The sequence below is a fragment of the Cyanistes caeruleus genome, unplaced genomic scaffold, assembly GCF_971803275.1.
Source record: "Cyanistes caeruleus unplaced genomic scaffold, bCyaCae1.hap1.1 HAP1_SCAFFOLD_78, whole genome shotgun sequence".
Classification (NCBI taxonomy): Eukaryota; Metazoa; Chordata; class Aves; order Passeriformes; family Paridae; genus Cyanistes; species Cyanistes caeruleus.
In genome coordinates, this window is record NW_028255889.1 from 2,486,509 (window position 1) to 2,506,698 (window position 20,190).

General features: G+C 49.9%; 2 protein-coding genes across 2 annotated transcripts in view; one reads left to right on the forward strand and one right to left on the reverse strand.

Annotated features, from left to right (window-relative positions):
• Nucleotides 1-3,127: 3,127 nt before the first annotated feature.
• LOC111944270 (uncharacterized) overlaps nt 3,128-20,190 on the reverse strand; it is a 100,112-nt gene continuing 83,049 nt past the window's right edge. Inside the window, 2 exon segments of the mRNA XM_086872826.1 lie at nt 3,128-4,267; nt 19,084-19,923. Of these exon segments, the coding sequence (XP_086728952.1) occupies nt 3,721-4,267; nt 19,084-19,923 (1,387 nt within the window). The 3' untranslated portion in view covers nt 3,128-3,720.
• Nucleotides 9,975-12,103, forward strand: LOC147646861 (uncharacterized). The gene is made up of 2 exons (XM_086872903.1): nt 9,975-10,048; nt 10,235-12,103. The coding sequence occupies exons 1-2, from the start codon at nt 9,997-9,999 to the stop codon at nt 11,239-11,241; spliced, it is 1,059 nt and encodes a 352-aa protein (XP_086729029.1). The 5' UTR covers nt 9,975-9,996; the 3' UTR covers nt 11,242-12,103.

The window sequence follows — 20,190 nt, forward strand, 5'->3', positions numbered from 1 at the left end:
CTGGGGCACTGAATTCCTGACTTGAAGAGCTGAAGGTTGAACAAGCCTCTGGAGAAGTAAAACTCAGCACCAGCAGTCTCCAAGTTTCTGAGGAAGTCAGCAGCCCCCACTGAGGCCATCCCTGCCCAGAGACTGTGAGGGAATGGGCAGACAAGGAGAGCATCCCTGGGGCTGGGGAAGCAGAACTCAGAGGCACCAGCAGCTCCAGGTGGGAAATGGAGCGTGGAATGGGGCTGTGAAAGCCCTGTCTGGGCTGTGCCAATCAGGACAGACAAACCCTGACCCCCATCCCCCAGACAACTCTCTCAAGGATACATTTAGAAGGAATTACAATTGTTTGTGTCCTCTGAGTTGGATGCACTGGAGAAATACCTACAAGAAATTTTTTAGAGCTCAAAAGAACAAAATATACTTTACTGGCAACTTTAGAAACTCAGAGAAACTTTGTCAAAAGGTTTAATATGACATTCAACCAACAAAAAATATTTCTCAAAGCAATAACTTGGCTCATTCAACTTTAAAAACTCTAAGTTTTTAAGTTTCTCAAAATTTGCAAGAGGATAGAAATAGAAGAAGAAGACACTGAAAGACAGAAAGACAACAAAACCTTAGAGAAGCACACACAGCTACCAACTCCTGGATTCCAGCAGCGTTCAGATTGAAATTCCAAGAGGATGTAGGGTCAAGACTTGTTCTTGCCTTGTGGTCAGCCTTAAATTCCCCTTGGTCTTCCTGGGCCCTTTCCCCAGGTGGGATTTCCCATCATTTGGTCACTCAGGAGCTGGGCTGGGTGCTCCAGAGGTGGGTGTGGAGCATTGCCTTTGGTGTGCCAGGGACTGGCAGACACTGCTGGGCTGGGAGAGAGGCTCTGAGGGGATTTGGGCTACAGGGCAGTGCAGTGCTGGGGTTACAGGGCAGGACAAGGCTGGACCTGCCCCTTCCTTCCCCACAGACAAGATGTTTCCAGCCAACAACCTCCTCCAGTCTCTCACAACAGGCAACGATGGAGGTGGAATCCCAGTTCTGGCCATGGATACCTGGCTGAGAAGGTCAGTTCTTTTTCATTGGAGGGAAGTACAGAGCCCCAGGGTTTGGAAGGCAAGTGAGACATGGACATCAGGAGGCCAAGGCCAGCCAGACTTGCCAATAATGGCAGACTTAATCTGGGAGCAGAATTTTCCTGGCAATATTCCTATGGGAAAACTGCTGAATATCAGGAAATTTGGAGATGCAATCCCAATTCTGGTTTTTGGTGCCTAGAGAAGAAGGACAGTTCTTTTTCATAGCAAGGAAAGCATGGAGCCCCTGTGTTCTAGTAGCAGATGAGAAGTGATCCTCAAGAGGCCCAGGTCAGCCACACAAGTCAGGCCAAGCCAGACCTGTTCCATGTTCCCATGGTTCCATTGGGCCCTGCAGTGTCACAATGGTCTCTGTGGTTCCACAGGTCCCAAAATGTCACAATGGGCCCTTGGTCCCATGGAGCCCCCCAGGGTCACTGTGGTTCCCTTGGATCCATGAGGCCCCGTGGTATCACAATGGATCCTTGGTTCCATGGAGCCCCACAGTGTCAGAATGTTCTGCTTGGTTCCATTGGGCCCTGTAGTGTCACAATGGTCCCTTGGTTCCATGGGGCCCTGTGCTGGTGCATTCCCCCCTGCCCTTCTCAGGCCGCCCTGCCAGCTGAGAAATGCTCCTTGGGCCTGGGCCTTGGCCAACAGCCCCTGGGCTCAGCTCCTCTGCAGCTCATCAGAAACACTGTCTGCTCCCAGGCACTGCTGCTGCCCAAGCAGCTCCTGCTTGCTTCAGGAGCAGCCCTGGGAACTGTTTCTGTTCCCTCCGTGGCACAACATCCCTGTTCTCAGCCTTGCAAAGAAAGCTGTCGATGCCAAGAGCGGCCAGGATGAAACATTGCTGTGCCTGAAGCCCCTCTCTTGAGGCCCTACAAACAGCGCTCCAAAAGGAGCCCCTTGCAGCTCTCCTGGGCCAGCCACCTCCCTCGGAGTGGGGCCTCTGTGAGCCGGGAACTCTCCCGGTTTGCTGCACTCGGGGCATCCCCGAACAAGGATGGAGCCTGGGCCGATCCCCCCACTCCTCCAGGCTCAGCCCTTGCCCACTGGGGAGATGCCAAAGCATCCGCAGGGAGCATTTCCCTGCCCTGAAGGGGAATTTCTCACAGCTGCCTTGCACTGCCTCTTTGTGTCTGTGTGCACACACCAGTGCTGTGCCCTGGCAAATGGGGCAGAAATGCTGCTGTCGGAGAGGTTGGAGTGCCTTGGAGATGTGAGTCAGTCAGGCCTGTAAGTGAGGTTCAGTCACGAGGTCTAAGCTAAGTTAAATGCTGCTAAGTTTTGTTCTTTTCCTAACTTGTAATGTTTTATATATATATTATAAGCTAAGTTAAATACTGTTAAATATTATTCATCTGCTAAACTGCTAAGTCATATAAGTTAGGTTAAATACAGTAAATACTGTTCTTTTGCTAAATTGTGATGTTTGGGATATCAATTAAGGTTAAGGTATCAGTTAAGTCCTGTTAAGTTTGAGCTCTGTTAATCTTTTAGGCTGTATTCCTTTTATCCTTGCCCTCACTGTCCTTTTGTCACACACACACACACACACACACACACACACACACACACACATATACACACACAGACACTTCTGGGTTCATTTTTGGTTTAGTTGCCTGGAATTTGTTTGCTTTTGTTGTTGCTTTGTTTCCTTGCTGTGCCTGAAGTGTCCAGTCAGGACTACAGTGACTCTTGCAAAGGAACTTTGTGCTGCTGGTGCTTAATATTAAATCCTGTTTTTGTTCCTTCCTTGCCAGGGATTTTTTAAACGCTCTCAAGCCTTTGTTTGTGACAGGGTGAAGGAGCCCTGGCCCAGGCTCTGGTTCTGGCAGCACTGGCCAAACGCTGCTGGAGCTCAGCCAGCCCTGGAGCTGGGAGCCCTCCCTGGGGAGCCTGTTCAGTGACCCAGCAGCCTCGGGGGAAAAACCTTTTCCTCACATCCAGCCTAAACCTGCCCGGCTCAGCTCCAGCTGCTCCCTCCACTCCTGTCCCTGGGCACCAGAGGGAAGAGGTTCTGCAGCCCCCAGCCAGGGACCCGCTCCCAAGGCTGCTGCCACGGCAACCAGGCCTGGCACCAGCTGGGATGCTCGGATTCCATGGGCTGGGCTTCAGGAATGGGATTCCCCAATTTCCTGCTCCCGCTAAATTCGCGCTGCCGCTCACTTCCCTCCCGCCTCCCATGGAAAACACAAAAGGCAAAGATCCCAGGCTTGGATAAGAACAATTTATTGAGAATAGAAACAAGATAAGGAACTAACAGGAAGAGAAACAATTTGGATTACAGAAGGGATAAGACAAACTATTTACAGGGAAAAGTAAACACCACCTACTGGCTCTTCCTGGACATGTATTTCCTCCTGCCAGGAAATGACACCCTTCTCCTCTGGTGAGTCCTTTTCCTGCCCCTGGCAATGACCTGAGATGGGATTGAATATAATGACAGGGCCATGGCCATACCCTCACATTCTTTGATCCCAAATCATGTCATTGCCACAGGCAGGAAAAGGTACAGGGGTGTTCTCAGCATGGATTACATGGAACATGGATCACAAAGTCACCAGGTCACTTCCCAACATGGATCCTCTGGAGCTGGAGCCATGGACAGAGCTCTTGCTGCATTTGGGGCTTTAGCAGGGCTTGGTGGAGGCACTTACTGGTGCCTCCGTTGGTGTTTGATCAAGTGAGAGTGCCTGGAGAAGCTCTTCCCACACTGGGGACATTCGTAGGGCCTCTCCCCAGTGTGCGTGAGTTTGTGGGTACTGAGGCTGGAGCTTGGGCTGAAGCTCTTTCCACATTCCCCACATTCATAAGGCCTCTCCCCAATGTGGATCCACCGGTGCCTGATGAGGGTGGAATTGTGCTTGAAGCCCTCCCCACAGTCAGGGCAGCAGAAGGGCTTCTCATCTGTGTGAATCCACTGGTGCTGGAGGAGATTGGAGCTGGTCTGAAACCTCTTCCCACACTCAGGACATTCGTAGGGCCTCTCCCCAGTGTGGATGCGCTGGTGGATGATGAATTCGGAGTTGAAGCTGAAGCCCTTCCCACATTTCTCACACTTGTAGGGCCATTCCCCAGTGTGGATCATCTGGTGGCGGATCATTTTGCTGCTCCGGCTGAAGCTCTTCCCACATTCCAAGCACTTGTAGCGCTTCTGCCCTTTGTGAAGCTGCTCATGGACCACCAGCTCAGAGCCCTGGCTGGATCTCCGGCCGCCTTCCCTGCACAGGGTGGGTCTTTCCTCCTCAGAGCACCTTGGGATGGGTTTGGATTCCCTCCTCCTGCGGGATCTCCAGGGATTTTCCTCCCCGTTTGATTTTTGTGCTGTGGAGCTGCTCAAAACAGCCTCTTCCATGAGGTTCTGCCCTGGGGATTTGTCCTCCCTGGTCTCCATCTTAAGTTCCTTGTCTGGGGGAGGAAGGACAAGGAGAGGATGGGATTTGCCTCTGTGCCAGAGGGAAGGGGAAGGAGATCCCCCCAGTGCGTCCCCGGTAGGACAGTGTTGGCAGTGGGGTTGTCCTGCAGCCGGGGGCCAGGCTGGGCTGGGAGATGGAGCAGGAGAGAGGGGGAAAGGGGCACTGACTTCCTCCTCACCTGCCTGGGTGTCCTGGGGCATCTTCCTCTTCCTCACAGCCTCCTCTTCCATCTGGACAAGGTCTGGGAATGAGAAATCCTGGTTTGGGAGAAAACAAGGAATGAGCACAATGAGTTTGAATGTCCCTTGGCCCAAGTCCCTCTCTAGAAGCCACTGGATATCTGAGGTGTCTTGGTTTGAAAGGAAAGGTGTTTTCTAGGGTAGGCGGAAACCTCCACTGAAATTGATAAAAATGTAAGCAACAACCCCTTCAAAATTCCAGAAACATCCCACAAAATCTCCTCCAATTTGCACACAATCGAAGAAAAATCTTTCAAAATTCTTCAAGTCCCATAAAAATCCCTAAAAATTCCACGAAATTCCACAAACAGCCCACAAAATTCCACAAACAAAAAATTCCACAAAAATTCTCGAAATCTTCTCAAAACCCTACCAAATTCCACAAACATCCCACAAAATCTCCTCCAATTTCCACACAATCTTAAAAAAATCTCTCAAAATTCTTCAAGTCTCCTCAAAATCCCTCAAAATTCAAGAAAATCCCACAAAACCTTTACAAATTTCCACATAATCTAAGAAAATCTCCTCAAAATTCTTCAAGTCTCCTCAAAATCCCACAAAATTCTAGAAAATTCTACATCTCAAAAATCCCCACAAAATTCCACAAACATCCCACAAAATTCCCTTAATCTTCTCAAAAACCTACCAAATTCCAGAAATATCCCACAAAATCTTTCTAAATTTCCACACAATCTAAGAAAAATCCCTCAAAATTTTCCAAGTGTCATCCGTATCCCACAAAGATCCAGAAAAATCCCACCAAATTCCACAAACATCCTACAAAATCTCCACAAATTTCCACACAATCTAAGAAAATCTTCTCAAAATTCCTCATGTCTTTTCAAAATCTCACCAAATTCCCGAAAATTCCACAACATTCCAAAAAACTCCATAAAATTCAAGAAAAACCCTACTAAATTCCCTAACTCTTCTGAAAACCCTACCAAATTCCAGAAACTTCTCACAAAATCTCCACAATTTTTCACAAAATTCTGGAAACATCCCTCAAAATTCCAGAAAAGTCTTCTCAAAACCCTACCAAATTTCCTAAATCCTCTCAAAACCCTACCAAATTCCAGAAACATCCCACAAAATCTCCTCCAATTTGCACACAATCGAAGAAAAATCTTTCAAAATTCTTCAAATCTCGTAAAAATCCCTCCAAATTCCACAAAAATCCCACGAAATTCCACAAACTTCCCACAAACTTGACTCCTCTCCCTGGGTGGAGCATCTCACAATGGGCTGATGTCATTTTATCAGTATTGCAGTGAGACTCAATGGCCCATTACCAGAAGATATCCCCCTGGGGGGAGGATGGGTGGTGGGAGAGATAAAGAAAACTGCCTCACCAGGTTTTAACAGCTGGCCCATTAACAGAAGACATCCCCCCCATTATGAGGGATGGGTGATGAAAGAGATAAAGAAAACTGCCTCACCAGGTTTTAACAGATGGTGATAGAATACATACTTTTGGTTACATCTTGCATTGCAACCCAAGACATGGGGTCCATAAAAATTTTACACCACCAAAATTCAGCCCTGAAAATGCCTTCCAGGAATTCCCCACCTCTGTTTTCTCCCTTTTGCTGTTCAGGGTTTACTCCTTGTCCCAGCTCCTTGGGGTCACGTGTGTACTGGGGGTCCTCTGTCTACTCAGTCCCTGACCTCTTCAGGCTGCTGGGAGTGCCAGGAATCTAAAAATTTCCCCTGTTTCCATCTCAACACTTAGGGATGCTGGAAGTTTTTGGGGTCCCAGGGTCCCTGCTCCCCTTATTCTCTTCTTGGGGTTTCAGGGGGTCCGTGGAGACACCCCCCCCCCCGTCCCTCTCCAGGCTGTTGAGGGTCCCGCGAATCGCGGCTGTCCCCCTCTCTGGGCTCCCCACTTTGGGGTCCTGGGGGTCACAGAGCTCTGCTCCTCGAGACTGCCTCTGCCAGCAGCAGCCACTGGGAACCCCCAATGTCCCCCCAAGGGGCATTTTCCACTCAGCTCTGGAGTTCTTCATTCTCCAAACATCCCCCCCCACCCCAAAACGCAACCCAGGAACCCCCCAGGATATCTGGGCCGAGCTTGCCCTCCCCAGTCACCTGTGGGATGGCGGGGTGACGATCCCACGGATGGGAGGCTGTGAATTCAGGGAATGCTCAGCTGGGATATACTGGGCCTGATATCATACTGGGATAAGAAGCACTTGACTGGGATTACTAGGAGTGTCTGGGAATGGCTATGGACATGCTGAGGGCAAATGGGATATACTGGGGGTGTCTGTGACCATACTGGGGATGACTGGGAACACACTGGGAACAATGGGAACTGTGCTGGGGACAACTGGGACCCTGTGCTGCAGACAACTGGGAACAAGTAGGAGTGACTGGGTCTGCACTGGGTGCAACTGAGTGTGACTGGGACCATGCTGGGAGCGGCTGGGTGCAACTGGGATCACACTGGGAGGAACAGGGAGCAACTGGAACCATGCTGAGGGCAACTGGCATCCTGCCGGGAACACAGTGGGAGCAGCTGGGCCATGATGGGCAAGACTGGGACCATACTGGCAGCAACTGTAACTGCACTCAGGATGACTGGGAGTGGCTGGGAGCAACTGGGATCAGGCTGGAAGCACCTGAGGAGTGACTGAGAGTGACTGGGATAGACTGGGAGAGACTGAAACCACAGTGCAGGTAAATGGGAGCAACTGGAACCACACTGGATAATCATGGGAGCAGCTGTGCCCATGCTGGGGTCATACTGGGATCCCAGTGGAACTAACTGGGATCCTACTGGGAGCAAATGGAATGATGGTGGCTGTGACTGGAAGCATGCTGGGAGGATCTGGGGTTGACTGGAACCATACTGGGAGTGACTGAGTGCAACAGCTCATACCTGAGAGTGACTGCAATTGTACTGGGAGTGGCCGGGATCATCCTGGAAATGTTTTTCTGTAGATCTTCTGTCTTTCTGGTCTCTTTTTCTTCTCCTTCTTATCCTACATACCTGGAACATTTTTGTATATCTTAATGTTACCCAAAATCTTAAGGGTTAACACTTTTTAGGTTAAATGGGCTAAGTTAGTAAACTTAATGCTATGGTAAGAGTTGTATGTTCAGTTTAATGTTGTATTAAACCCTTTGCATAGTTCCATGATTGTCTATATTGTGCCAGTTAAATTTTGTATCATTTTGACCTTTTTGCTCAGTTGGTCAGAGAATGGTGCCAGCATCACCGAGGTTGTGGGTTCAATCCTTGTGGGGCTATTCACTTAGGAATTGGACTTGATGGTCCTTGTGGGTCCCTTCCTACCAAGAATATTCTTTGCATCTGTCCATTCTGAGAATATCTGGTTGGTGTTCCTCCTGTGCACTAAACTCAAGCACAGGAACCTTTGGTTACCACCAGCATTGAAGTGTTCTGGGGTGTTACAGCCCTGCAGGCTCACAGTGGCATCTTGTTTCCATAAGGCCCCAGAGGGTCCCACTGGTTCCTTGGTTCTATGGGCCCAAGAGTGCCAAAATGATCCCCTTGGTTCCACAACTTCCCACAGTGTCCCACTGGCCCCTTGGTACCATAAGGATCTAGAATGTCACACAGGTTTATGGCATTTGTCCTTGCTGCCCCTCACATCCCACTGCCCCACAGAGAGCCCTGAGCCACCCGTGAGGGACAGGCCCTGCTGGGCCAGGCCTGGGCTCAGGGCTTGGCCTTTCTGCTTCCTCCAACCCAGCCAGGGCTGGCTCAGCATTGCAGTTCCCTGCTCAGAGCCTTTGGCTCCCGGCAATCCTGGCCTCCAGAATCTGCTCTCACCAGTGCCTGGGGAGCCTTTGGCAGTCCCTGCCCTCAGTGGGGCCGATTGAAGCTCCAAGGGTCTTGGAGTTTTGCTTCTGATTCCTTGAGCAGCTTCTTCAGCCTGAAGGAGGGACAAAAGTGGATCAGGAAAAATAGAAGGAACCACGAGGTTGAGCACTCCCTGAATTCATAGCCCCCTACTTGTGGGATCATCATCCCCCACCCCTCAATCCGAGGAGCTCGGCCCAGATATCCTGAGGGGTCCCTCAGGGGTTGGGTTTTTTGGGGAGGATGTTTGGAGAATGAAGAACTCCAGAGCTGAGTGGAAAATGCCCCTTGGGGGGATACTGGGGGATACCAGCATCCCTAAGTGAGGAGATAGAAATAGGGGGAACATTTCAAATTCCTGGCACTCCCAGCAGCCTGAAGAGGTCAGGGACCGAGTAGACAGAGGACCCCCAGTACAAGCGTGATCCCCAGCAGCTGGGACAAGGAGGAAACCGTGAACACCAAAAGAGGGAGACCAGAGATGGGGAACTCGTGGAAGGCATTTTCAGGGCTGAATCTTGGTGTTTGGGAGGTTTTTATGGACCCCATGTCTTGGGTTGCAATGCAAGATGTAACCAAAAGTATGTATTCTATCACCATCTTTTAAAACCTGGTGGGGCAGTTTTCATTATCTCCTCCATGACCCAACCCTCATAACTGGGTGATATCTTCTGTTAATGGGCCAGCTGTTAAAACCTGGTGAGGCAGTTTTCTTTATCTCTCCCACCACCCATCCTCCCCCCAGGGGGATAGCTTCTGGTAATGGGCCATTGAGTCTCACTGCAATACTGATAAAATGACATCAGCCCATTGTGAGATGCTCCACCCAGGAGCATCCTGGGCCATTCCTGCCTAGATATAATCTGAGCATCAGAACACCACAGGCAGTCTTTCTCCACTTGTATCCCAGAGGAGAGAGAAGACGCATCTACAGCACCAGAATTTCAGAGGTAAGCTACACCCTTCTATGGGATCATTGCTTCAACAGAACCACATCTGTCACTCCATGTGGACTGCAGCCACCATTTAATCTTAAATTTGGATAAGACTGCTTCCAACACCCTGACCAACAGGGTGTCAGGTTGTATTCTGATTCTCTCAGTGAGTTGTTTTTTTGTTGGTTTGTTTGTTGGTTTTTTTTTTGTACTGCTGCATTTTCATTTCCTTTCTTTAATAAATAACTGTTATTTATATTCCTATATCAATATATGAGAGGACTTTGATATCAAGATTATAATAATTCGGAGGGGGTTGTTGCTTACATTTTTATCAATTTCAGTGGAGGTTTCTGCCTTCCCTAGCAAACACCTTTCCTTTCAAACCAAGACACCTCAGATATCCAGTGGCTTCTAGAGAGGGACTTGGGCCAAGGGACATTCAAACTCATTGTGCTCATTCCTTGTTTTCTCCCAAACCAGGATTTTCCAATCCCAAATCTTGTCTGGATGGAGAAGGAGGCTGTGAGGAAGAGGAAGATGCCCCAGGACACCCAGGCAGGTGAGGAGGAAGTCAGTGCCCTTTTCCCCCTCTCTCCTGCTCCATATCCCAGCCCAGCATGGCCCCCGGCTGCAGGACAACCCCGCTGCCGACACCGTCCTGCCGGGGACGCACTGGGGGGATCTCCTTCCCCTTCCCTCTGGCACGGAGGCAAATCCCATCCTCTCCTTGTCCTTCCTCCCCCAGTCAAGCAACTTAGGATGGAGACCAGGGAGGACAAATCCTCACAGCAAAACGTCATGGAAGAGGCTGACTTGAGCGGCTCCACATTCCGGGAATCCAATGGGGAGGAAAAGCCCTGGAGATCCCGCAGGAGGAGGGGATCCAAACCCATCCCAGGGTGCTCTGAGGAGGAAAGACCCACCCTGTGCCGGGAAGGCGGCTGGAGATCCAGCCAGGGCTCTGAGCTGGTGGTCCATGAGCAGCTTCAGGATGGGGCGAAGCCCTACAAGTGCTTGGAGTGTGGGAAGAGCTTCAGCTCGAGCAGCAAACTGATACGCCACCAGATGATTCACACTGGGGAATGGGCCTATGAGTGTGGGAAATGTGGGAAGGGCTTCAGCTGCAACTCCGAATTCATCCGTCACCAGCGCATCCACACTGGGGAGAGGCCCTACGAGTGTCCCAAGTGTGGGAAGAGGTTTCAGAGGAGCTCTCATCTCCTCGTGCACCAGCGGATTCACACAGATGAGAAGCCCTTCTGCTGCCCTGACTGTGGGGAGGGCTTCAAGCACAATTCCACCCTTGTCAGGCACCAGCGGATCCACACTGGGGAGAGGCCCTACGAGTGTCCCCAGTGTGGGAAGAGCTTCAGAAACAGCTCCTACCTGACCATCCACCAGAGGACCCACACTGGGGAACGGCCCTATGAGTGTGGGGAATGTGGGATGACCTTCAGCCAGAGGTCCCAACTGACCATTCACCAGATGATCCACACTGGGGAGAGGCCCTATGAATGTCTCCAGTGTGGGAAGAGGTTTCGCATCAGCTCCACTCTCCTCGTGCACCAGCGGATTCACACAGAGGAGAGGCCCTTCCACTGCCCTGACTGCGGGAAGGGCTTCAAGCGAAACTCCCACCTCATCTCCCACCGGCGCAGCCACAGCGGGGAGAGGCTCTACAAATGTCCCCAGTGTGGGGAGAGCTTCACCCAGAGCTCTAACTTGACCAGACACCAACAGAGGCACCACTAAGGGAAGCCCTGCGAGTGCCCCAAGTGCAGGAAGAGCTTCATATGCTGCTCCAGCTCCATCCCCCATCAGAGGCCCCACGTTGGGCAGAGCCCTGATGACCCACGTTCCCAGTGATCTGTGTTGGGAAGACACTGGGCTGGTGGTCCTTTTGTTTTGTTCCGATTATCTTTTGATTCATCTTTATCCCTTTAAAACAGACAGATTTGGGGTAAAAGTCTATAAATTCATCAAAGGCATCTAGAGCCTCACATTTTACTAGTGCTTCAAGGTAATCTGGTATTCAGGGAAATACTTGGGGGTTGTGGAGCTATTTGGTGGAGTTTTCTCCATTTTTGGCACTCAAAGCAACGAGAGTTTTATCTGTCACCTCAGAACCACTCAATGCCACTGAAAACTGCACAGTGCCACTCAAAACTATTGGATTCCACAACCCCTCCGGGTGTGATGCCTTAAGTTTTAGCTTTTAAATTTTTCATATTTTGCACTGTCTAGGTTTGTAGTTTTGAACTTCATATTAAGTGTTAGTGAGCTCTCTTCACAGAGTAGGTAGACAAAACAATTCCTTTTCTAGCTTGAGACCAAGGACAATCATTACAAGTTGCAGGCTCAAAAGCATAAACAAGGGTGGACTGAAGAGAGAAAACAAGGACAGGACTTCATCATCTGAAGCTATAATTGGACCATGAACCCAAATATGCAGATGGACCTCAACTTACAAAAATGTGAGACCTCGTGATGAGTTGTTTGTTTTTGGGTTTTTTTGACCATTTTTGGTCCATTTGGGGTGTAGCACTGGGAAGGCTCTTGTACTGCCTAAGGTGTATCCTTTAAGACCTTTTAATAAACTTTATTCTTAACTCTGTCTAGCCTCTGTTCTAGGTCAGCCTTCTGAAGGCATCAGGTGGAATGGGGTTGGAAGGGGATTGGGCAAAGTGGGATGCAGATTGGGGGTTTGACATGGGCATTGGGTGGGGCAGGATAGGTGTGATGGAGTTTGGGAGGTGTGAAATGGGGGAAATCAGGCTTGGGAAGGGGGTCTTGATGTCCAGCAGGGATGGGATGGGATGGGTTGGGGTTGGGATTGGGGATGTGGGGTGGGGCCTGCAATGAGACAGCCAAAGTTTGGGAATGATGAAGGGAAGGCGTGTCCGTTACTGAGTGAGTTTTTGGATATTCCACATTCCTGAAGAGATTTTGGGGTATCCCACATTTCTGAGGCAGTTCTGGGGCACTCCCCAGCTCTTGGGGGGCTCCTGAGAGCAGCTCCATGGAGCCCCATTGTCAGGGGTAGTTGCCATGGGCATGAGCTCAGAGCTGCAGCCAGAGTGCGTTGCCTCGGTGCTGGAGAGCAGAGAAATGATGAATGGTCCCAGACATCTCCAGTGTGTGTTTGGGGGGCAGAACAAGTTCTGAATGGGTGGTGCAGTCTCTGCCCTAGCCCAGCCACTGCAGCCTCTGCTCCAGCCCCAAAGTGGCTGCCAAGCCCCTGGCACCCCAAAAACCCCACCTGGGAGAGGAACCACAGCAGGTGAGGCTGTGACACGAGTGTGACACTTGTTGGGAAGGTAGAATTAGAAAGAAATTATAAATATGACTCCTTAGCCAGAAAGGCTAAGGAAGAAATACAAATGAAAGAACAGTTTGAATAATTGAAAGAAGCCGGTCTGGTATGCCAGAACACATTCTTTCCCCCAGTAAAACTAAGCTAAGACCCCTCTTCCCAGCCTTATAAGGAAAGGTCTGAAGGACCCTGAGATAACTAAAAATATGCAAAAGCAGCGATTTCTATAGGTCACACACAAATGTTACTGTATTAGTATACTTAGAAAGATTGGTTAGTGAAGGATTAAAATATTCAATGTATAGGTTATATAAGCAACTGTAAAGGAGAGCTCGCTCTCTTGCTACGCTCTCTTGTCTCTCTTGCCTCACTTTTTCTACGCTCTTTTTCCTGCTCTTTTTACTTCTCTTCTTTATGCTCTTTTCCCAGCTCTCTCACTTCTGTTCTGTTACTCTCTTTCTTAGCTATCTTAAGTCTTGAACTCATGTATTCGTATTTTACTCCCTTTTGTATTGTTCCCTCTGAGCCTGCTTTGAGCTTCATCTGCTGGCTCCTAGCAGGTTCTCTCTCTCTCCCACGCCCTGAAATAAACTACTGACATCTAACTCGATTATAGAGGTCTCTGCCGTGTCCCGGAACGTCCACACCCCGAAAGCGTCTCTTACAGACACTGACATGTGCCACAGCCCCGGAGCTCACAGCAGCTGAGATGGCGCTGGATCCAAGGCTGACTGTGGATCTCTGTCCCTCTCTCTTCTCTTGAATTCCTTTTCTCCAAATCTGTATAACTTGAAGTTGGATGGATTAGAGTTTGCTTAGTCAGTTCTCTGTGAAGTGCTTTACTGTAATTCCATGTCACTTTATGATTTCCCAAGTACTTCATTCTCTAAATTTTTCAAGTAAAAGTTTGTTTCCCCCCTCCTGGGAAGCTAGTTGTTTTCTCCCATGCACTGCCCGAGGGGATCGAGGTACCTCAGGTCCCTTTCCAGCAGGGGCCGAGCGAGCCTGGGGCACAGCACAGGGAACTGCAATGCTGAGCCAGCCCTGGCTGGGTTGGAGGAAGCAGAAAGGCCAAACCCTGAGCCCAGGCCTGGCCCAGCAGGGCCTGTCCCTCACGGGTGGCTCGGGGCTCTTTGTGGGGCAGTGGGACATGAGGGGCAGCAAGGACAAATGCCATAAAACTGCAAGCCCTGCCAGCCTCCTCAGGGAGGGCCGAGCGAGGAGCAAAGACCTTCCTGGGGCTGTGCCCTGGGCCAGGAGGGATTGTGCCAGTGGAGTTGACCCTAAATTTCTTCTCCCAGGCAGCTTTAGGACACGGAACATGGAGAAGCCAAAGTCAACTCTCAGCTTTCCACAGTCTTCCAGTAGAATCCTGTGTGGGGAGCAGCCTGGGAGCAGGGTTTGTGTGTCAAGGGAGGGGAATTCAGAGCCCTTTTCTCCCCCATGGCCTAAGGATCTGCATTTTCAATGGCCCTGCAGCTGCCAAAGGGGCCTTTTTCACCCAGCTGAGAACAGTTCTGCTGATAACCTGCCCTAAACCTGCTTTTCCTGCAAATGTGCCAATGAAGCCTCATTTTTTGCAGCCCCAGGTCTTGTGCACATGCAGACGTGAAAACTGAAGGATGGAAAGGATCTGCTGGGAGGAGTCCTCTTTTTCTTGTTTTTTTTGGTGGTTTTAATTTTTAAATTTTTTTTTTAATTGATTCCTGCTGTCAGCTCTGGGCAGAGCTCTGTAACTGTGTGTGACACTTGTCTGTGGCACTGTGTGGGTGGCCAAGGGGACCTTCCCTGAGCTGTCTGCAGAGGAATCCACAGCAGCCCAGGCAGGGGGTGCTCAGTGGCCGCTCAGTTCCACTGACTGGATGCAGCTCTGGACGCTTCCCTTGGAGCATCTCCAGGGAGGGAACGCTGGGGCTGCCATGGCTGTGGTGTCACTGCCAGGGGAACGCTGGGGCTGCCCTGGCTGTGGTGTCACTGCCAGGGGAACACCGGGGCTGCCCCGCTCCTGCCCCACCCCATCAGCTCTGCCAGCGCCTCCAGGGGACACAAAGGCTGAGCCAAAGGCTGAGAGTTGCACAAGGGGCTGAGCTGGGATCTGGGACCCATTGGGATCATGGAGTCCAGCCCCCGGCCCTGCACAGACACCCCAACAATCGCAGCCTGTGCATCCCTGGCAGCGCTGGCCAAAGGCTCCTGGAGCTGTGGCAGCCTCGGGGCCGTGCCCATTCCCTGGGGAGCCTGGGCACTGCCCCAGCCCCCTGTGGGGGAAGAAGCTTTTGCTGATCCCCAGCCCTGCTCCGGCCCAGCTCCAGCTGTTCCCTTGGGTCCTGACCCTGCTCACCTGGGCACAGATCAGAGCTTGCCCAGAGAATCCATGGCTGCCCCTGGATCCCTGGAAGTGTCCAAGGCCAGGTTGGACAGGGCTTGGAGCAGCCTGGGATAGTGGAAGGTGTCCCTGCCCATGGCAAGTGGTGGAATGAGATGAACTTTAAGGTCTCTTCCAAGGCAAGGCATTCTGTGATTCTGTGATTTTGGGAGAGATGCTGAAGCTCTGGCTCAGCTTTATATCACCAAATGTCTGGACCCAGCAGCAGCCATGGGTGGGATCATCTCCTCCTCCCTCTCGCTGTGGATGTAACTCACCCAAGGGCAGTGTCATAAATGAAATTGAAATTTGGACGACTAGGTCTATTGGGTTAACAGCAGTTTAATAATAAGAAAAGAAAAATGATACAATTTAGTGAATTGAATGCAAGAAAACAACTAAATAAAAGAGTACAATTTAGTGGATTGAATAGCAATTTGATGTAAAGGAATATAATTTAGCAAAAGAGTACAATTTAGTGAATATATTCATATATATATATATATATATATATACACACACGTATATGCACACACACACACACATACAGATATAAATATATATATATATATATAATACAGATATATATATAGATATATAGATATATAGATATATAGATATGAATATAGCTTGCCAATAATTAAGAATGATTAAAGCACTAGCAAAACTGAACGGGTTATGGGGAGGACTTCTCACCCTACCTCACATATAAAACAAAGCAATTCAAACTAAACTTATATACTGTATGCTTATACATATTCATTCATGTTTCCTGTAAGTCTCTTCCTATTTCCGATTCTTTAATTTTACATCACTGTTCTTCACGGCGCATGTTTCACTTTTTGTTAGGGGGTCTTCAGTCTTCTTTTGGTGGTCTTTGGACAAAGGCTTACACTCATCCTTGTTGTCCTCCAGATAACCTTGCAGGTTTTGTGTGCGTACTAAGCATTGTGTTATGTAAGTAAGCATTGTGTTCCACTAATTAGTCTTACACTTCATAATTTTCAGGCCCTATGCCTGAAGTCATTCCAATTTTGTCCATCTCATGGTCAATTTTCTCTTGGGACATTACTTACCTCAAAACTACAATCCGGTATCTTAATTTTAACATGTAATATCTGTAAAGGGGTCCATCTGCCTTGCAACACCAATTCCCCTGATTGCTTCTAGTAATAACTTTCCAAATAGTTACAATTTAGTTAGCACAAATTATTTCCATTTCTAACACTCCCCAAATTCCACTCCCAACGTCCCCCCTGCTTCCAGCTCAGGATGGTCCCCCAATGAGACTCCTCCCAAAATCCCACCCCCAAGAAACCTCCCCATCACTGGAAAATCCCCCCACATCCCACCCCAAAATCAGGAATCCTCCCTGAGACCCCTCCCCAAATTCAGGCCTCCCCAAAATGCAGCTCCTCACTGTGATCAGGACTCCTCCCCATCAGTGGAGATTCCCCCAAAATCCAAAAAATCCTCCCCAAATCCCCTTCCCAAAATCAGAACTCTGCCAGCACCCCTGAATTTTCCCCCCAAAACTACCAAATTCCTCCCCAAAAAATCCAAAAATTCCTTCCAAATACCCCCAAAACCCCTATACTCTCCCAAAAGTCCCACATCCTCACAAGACTCAAATTCTCCCCCCCAAAATTTTGCCCCCAATCCCACCAAATTTTCCACCCCAAAACCCCAGTTTTTTTACCCCAAACCCCAAATCCTCCCCCTAAAAAACCCAAAGTTCTCCCCAAAACCCCAAATTTCCCCCCAAACACCCAAATGTTACAAAAAAATCCTAAAATTCCTGCTCTAAAACCCCGAAATTCCCCCCAGGAGCTCCAAAGTTTTCCCCCAAACCACCAAATTCCTCAATTCCACTCCAAAACCTGGGAACACCCCCCAAAAAACAGCAACCCTTCCCCAAAATCCCCCCAAAATTGCAACCCTCTCCCCCAAAATCACCAAAAAGGGGGGAGGGGAATGGAGGAAATATTGGGGGAGGGGGTGAACCCCCAGAAAAAAATTGAGGCACCCACCTCCAAAAAATTGGGGGAACCCCCCCCAAAAAAGCTCACTTTGAAAAATGCCAAAACCACCAAAAAATGGCAAAAAACACTGACAAATTAGGGGGGAACCCCCCCAAAATGCATACAAAATGGGGGAACACCCCCTTGAATCCAAGGGATTGTTGGGATTTTTTTTCACAAAAGTGCTGGGTTTTTGGGGGGTGGCAGAGGAGGAGAGATCTCCTCCAAATTCCTGGAGTTGTCCCCAAGACACCATCTGCAGAGGCAGCAGAGGGGGACAAAAAGAGCATTATAGGGAAATTAAGGGAATTTGGGGAGTTTTGAGTGAATTTTAGGGAATTTTGGGATTTTGGAGGTCTGGGGAGGGTCTTAATTTTGCAGGGTTTTGCGTTCCAGGGCCGCAGGTTCATGTCCAGGGAGGCTATAGTTACCAGGAACTGGCATGGGACACCAACAAGACGGGATTCTGCTCAGGAAAACATTTATCCAGCTCAGGAACAAACTCAGATCCAGAGACAGCCCCGAACAGAGGCAGGGAGATGGGTTTGGAGAATCAGGGTGGAGTTCAAGGTTAGGGACCACTGGGAACACAGCAAGGGAGAAGCACCAGGGGCCCAAAGCCAATCAGAAATCCCTGGGTTGCCATCCCATGAGGGGTCCAGGGTGGAATTTCTTCCTGGGCTCATAGGGCCCATACTCCAAGGCAGAGGGATGGAATTCCCTCTTGCCCACACCTCTCACTTTAATAATGTTCATTTGAAACCAAATCTTTGCCTCCCTGGGCAGGGGCACCTCACACAAAAGCTCACCCAGTAATGGGCTCCCCTTCCCTTCATCATCCCCAAACTTTGGCTGTCTCATTCCAGACCCCACCGCACCTCCCCAATCCCAAGGCCAACCCATCTCATCTCTGCTGGACATCAAGACCTCCTTCCCAACCCCTATTTTGCCCATTTCACCCTTCCCAATCCCTATCCCACCCATCCTGCCCCACCCAATGCCCATCTCACCCCTCCTGATCTGCATCCCACTTTGCCCAGTCCCCTTCCAATACCATTCCACCTGATGCCTTCAGAAGGCTGACCTAGAACAGAGGCTGCACAGAGTTAAGGATAAAGTTTATTAAAAGGCCTTAAAGGATATACCTTGGGTATACAAGAGCCTGGCCAGGGCTACACCCAAGATCAACCAAAAATGGCCACAAAAATGGATGAACAACTGATTGTAAGGTCTCACATTTTTGTAAACTTAGGTCCATCTGCATATTTGGGTTCATTGTCCAATTACAGCTTCAGATGGTGAAGTCCCATCCTCCTTGTTTTCTTCCTTTAGTCCACCCTTGTTTATGCTTTTGGGCCTGAAACTTGTAACAACTGCCCTTGGTATCAAGCTAGAAAAGGAATTGTTTTGTCTACCTACTAAGTGAAGAGAGCTCACCAACACTTAATATGAAGTTCAAAACTATAAACCTAGACAGTGCAGAATATGAAAAACATGAAAGCTAAAACTTAAGGCATCACACCCTTAGAGGCTGTGGAATTGTATAATTTTGGAGTGGTTTAGAGGTGGTAGATCAAACCCTCTCATCCCTTTGAATGCCAAGAAATGGAGACAACTCCACCAAATACCGCCACAACCCCCAAGTTTCTCCCTAAATCCCAGATTACCTTGAAACACTAGTAAAAAGTGAGGTTTAAGATGCTTTTGATGAATTTGTTGATTTTTACCCCAATTTTGTCTGTTTTACAAGGATGAAGATGAACCAAAAGATAATTGAAACCAAACTAAAATGACCACCAGCCCAGTGTCTTCCCAACACAGATCACTGGGAACGTGGGTCATCAGGGCTCTGCCCAACGTGGGTCCTCTGATGGGGGATGGAGCTGGGGCAGCACACAAAGCTCTTCCTGCACTTGGGGCACTCGCAGGGCTTCCCTTAGTGGTGCCTCTGTTGGTGTCTGGTCAAATTACAGCTCTGGGTGAAGCTCTTCCCACACTGGAGACACTCGTAGGGCCTCTCCCCGCTGTGGCTGCGCCGGTGGGAGATGAGGTGGGAGTTTCGCTTGAAGCCCTTCCCGCAGTCAGGGCAGCGGAAGGGCCTCTCCTCTGTGTGAATCCGCTGGTGCACGAGGAGAGTGGAGCTGATGCGAAACCTCTCCCCACACTGGAGACATTCGTAGGGCCTCTCCCCAGTGTGGGTCATCTGGTGAATGGTCAGTTGGGACCTCTGGCTGAAGGTCATCCCACATTCCCCACACTCATAGGGCCGTTCCCCAGTGTGGGTCCTCTGGTGGATGGTCAGGTAGGAGCTGTTTCTGAAGCTCTTCCCACACTGGGGACACTCATAGGGCCTCTCCCCAGTGTGGATCCGCTGGTGCCTGACAAGGGTGGAATTGTGCTTGAAGCCCTCCCCACAGTCAGGGCAGCAGAAGGGCTTCTCATCTGTGTGAATCCGCTGGTGCACGAGGAGATGAGAGCTCCTCTGAAACCTCTTCCCACACTTGGGACACTCGTAGGGCCTCTCCCCAGTGTGGATGCGCTGGTGACGGATGAATTCGGAGTTGCAGCTGAAGCCCTTCCCACATTTCCCACACTCATAGGCCCATTCCCCAGTGTGAATCATCTGGTGGCGGATCAGTTTGCTGCTCCGGCTGAAGCTCTTCCCACACTCCAAGCACTTGTAGGGCTTCGCCCCATCCTGAAGCTGCTCATGGACCACCAGCTCAGAGCCCCGGCTGGATCTCCGGCCGCCTTCCCTGCACAGGGTGGGTCTTTCCTCCTCAGAGCACCCTGGGATGGGTTTGGAGCCCCTCCTCCTGTGGGATCTCCAGGGCTTTTCTTCCCCGTTGGATTTCTGTGCTGTGGAGCTGGTCAAAACGGCCTCTTCCATGAGGTTTTGCTGTGAGGATTTGTTCTTCCTGGTCTCCATCCTCAGCTCCATGTCTGGGGGAGGAAGGACAAGGAGAGGATGGGATTTGCCTCCGTGCCAGAGGGAAGGGGAA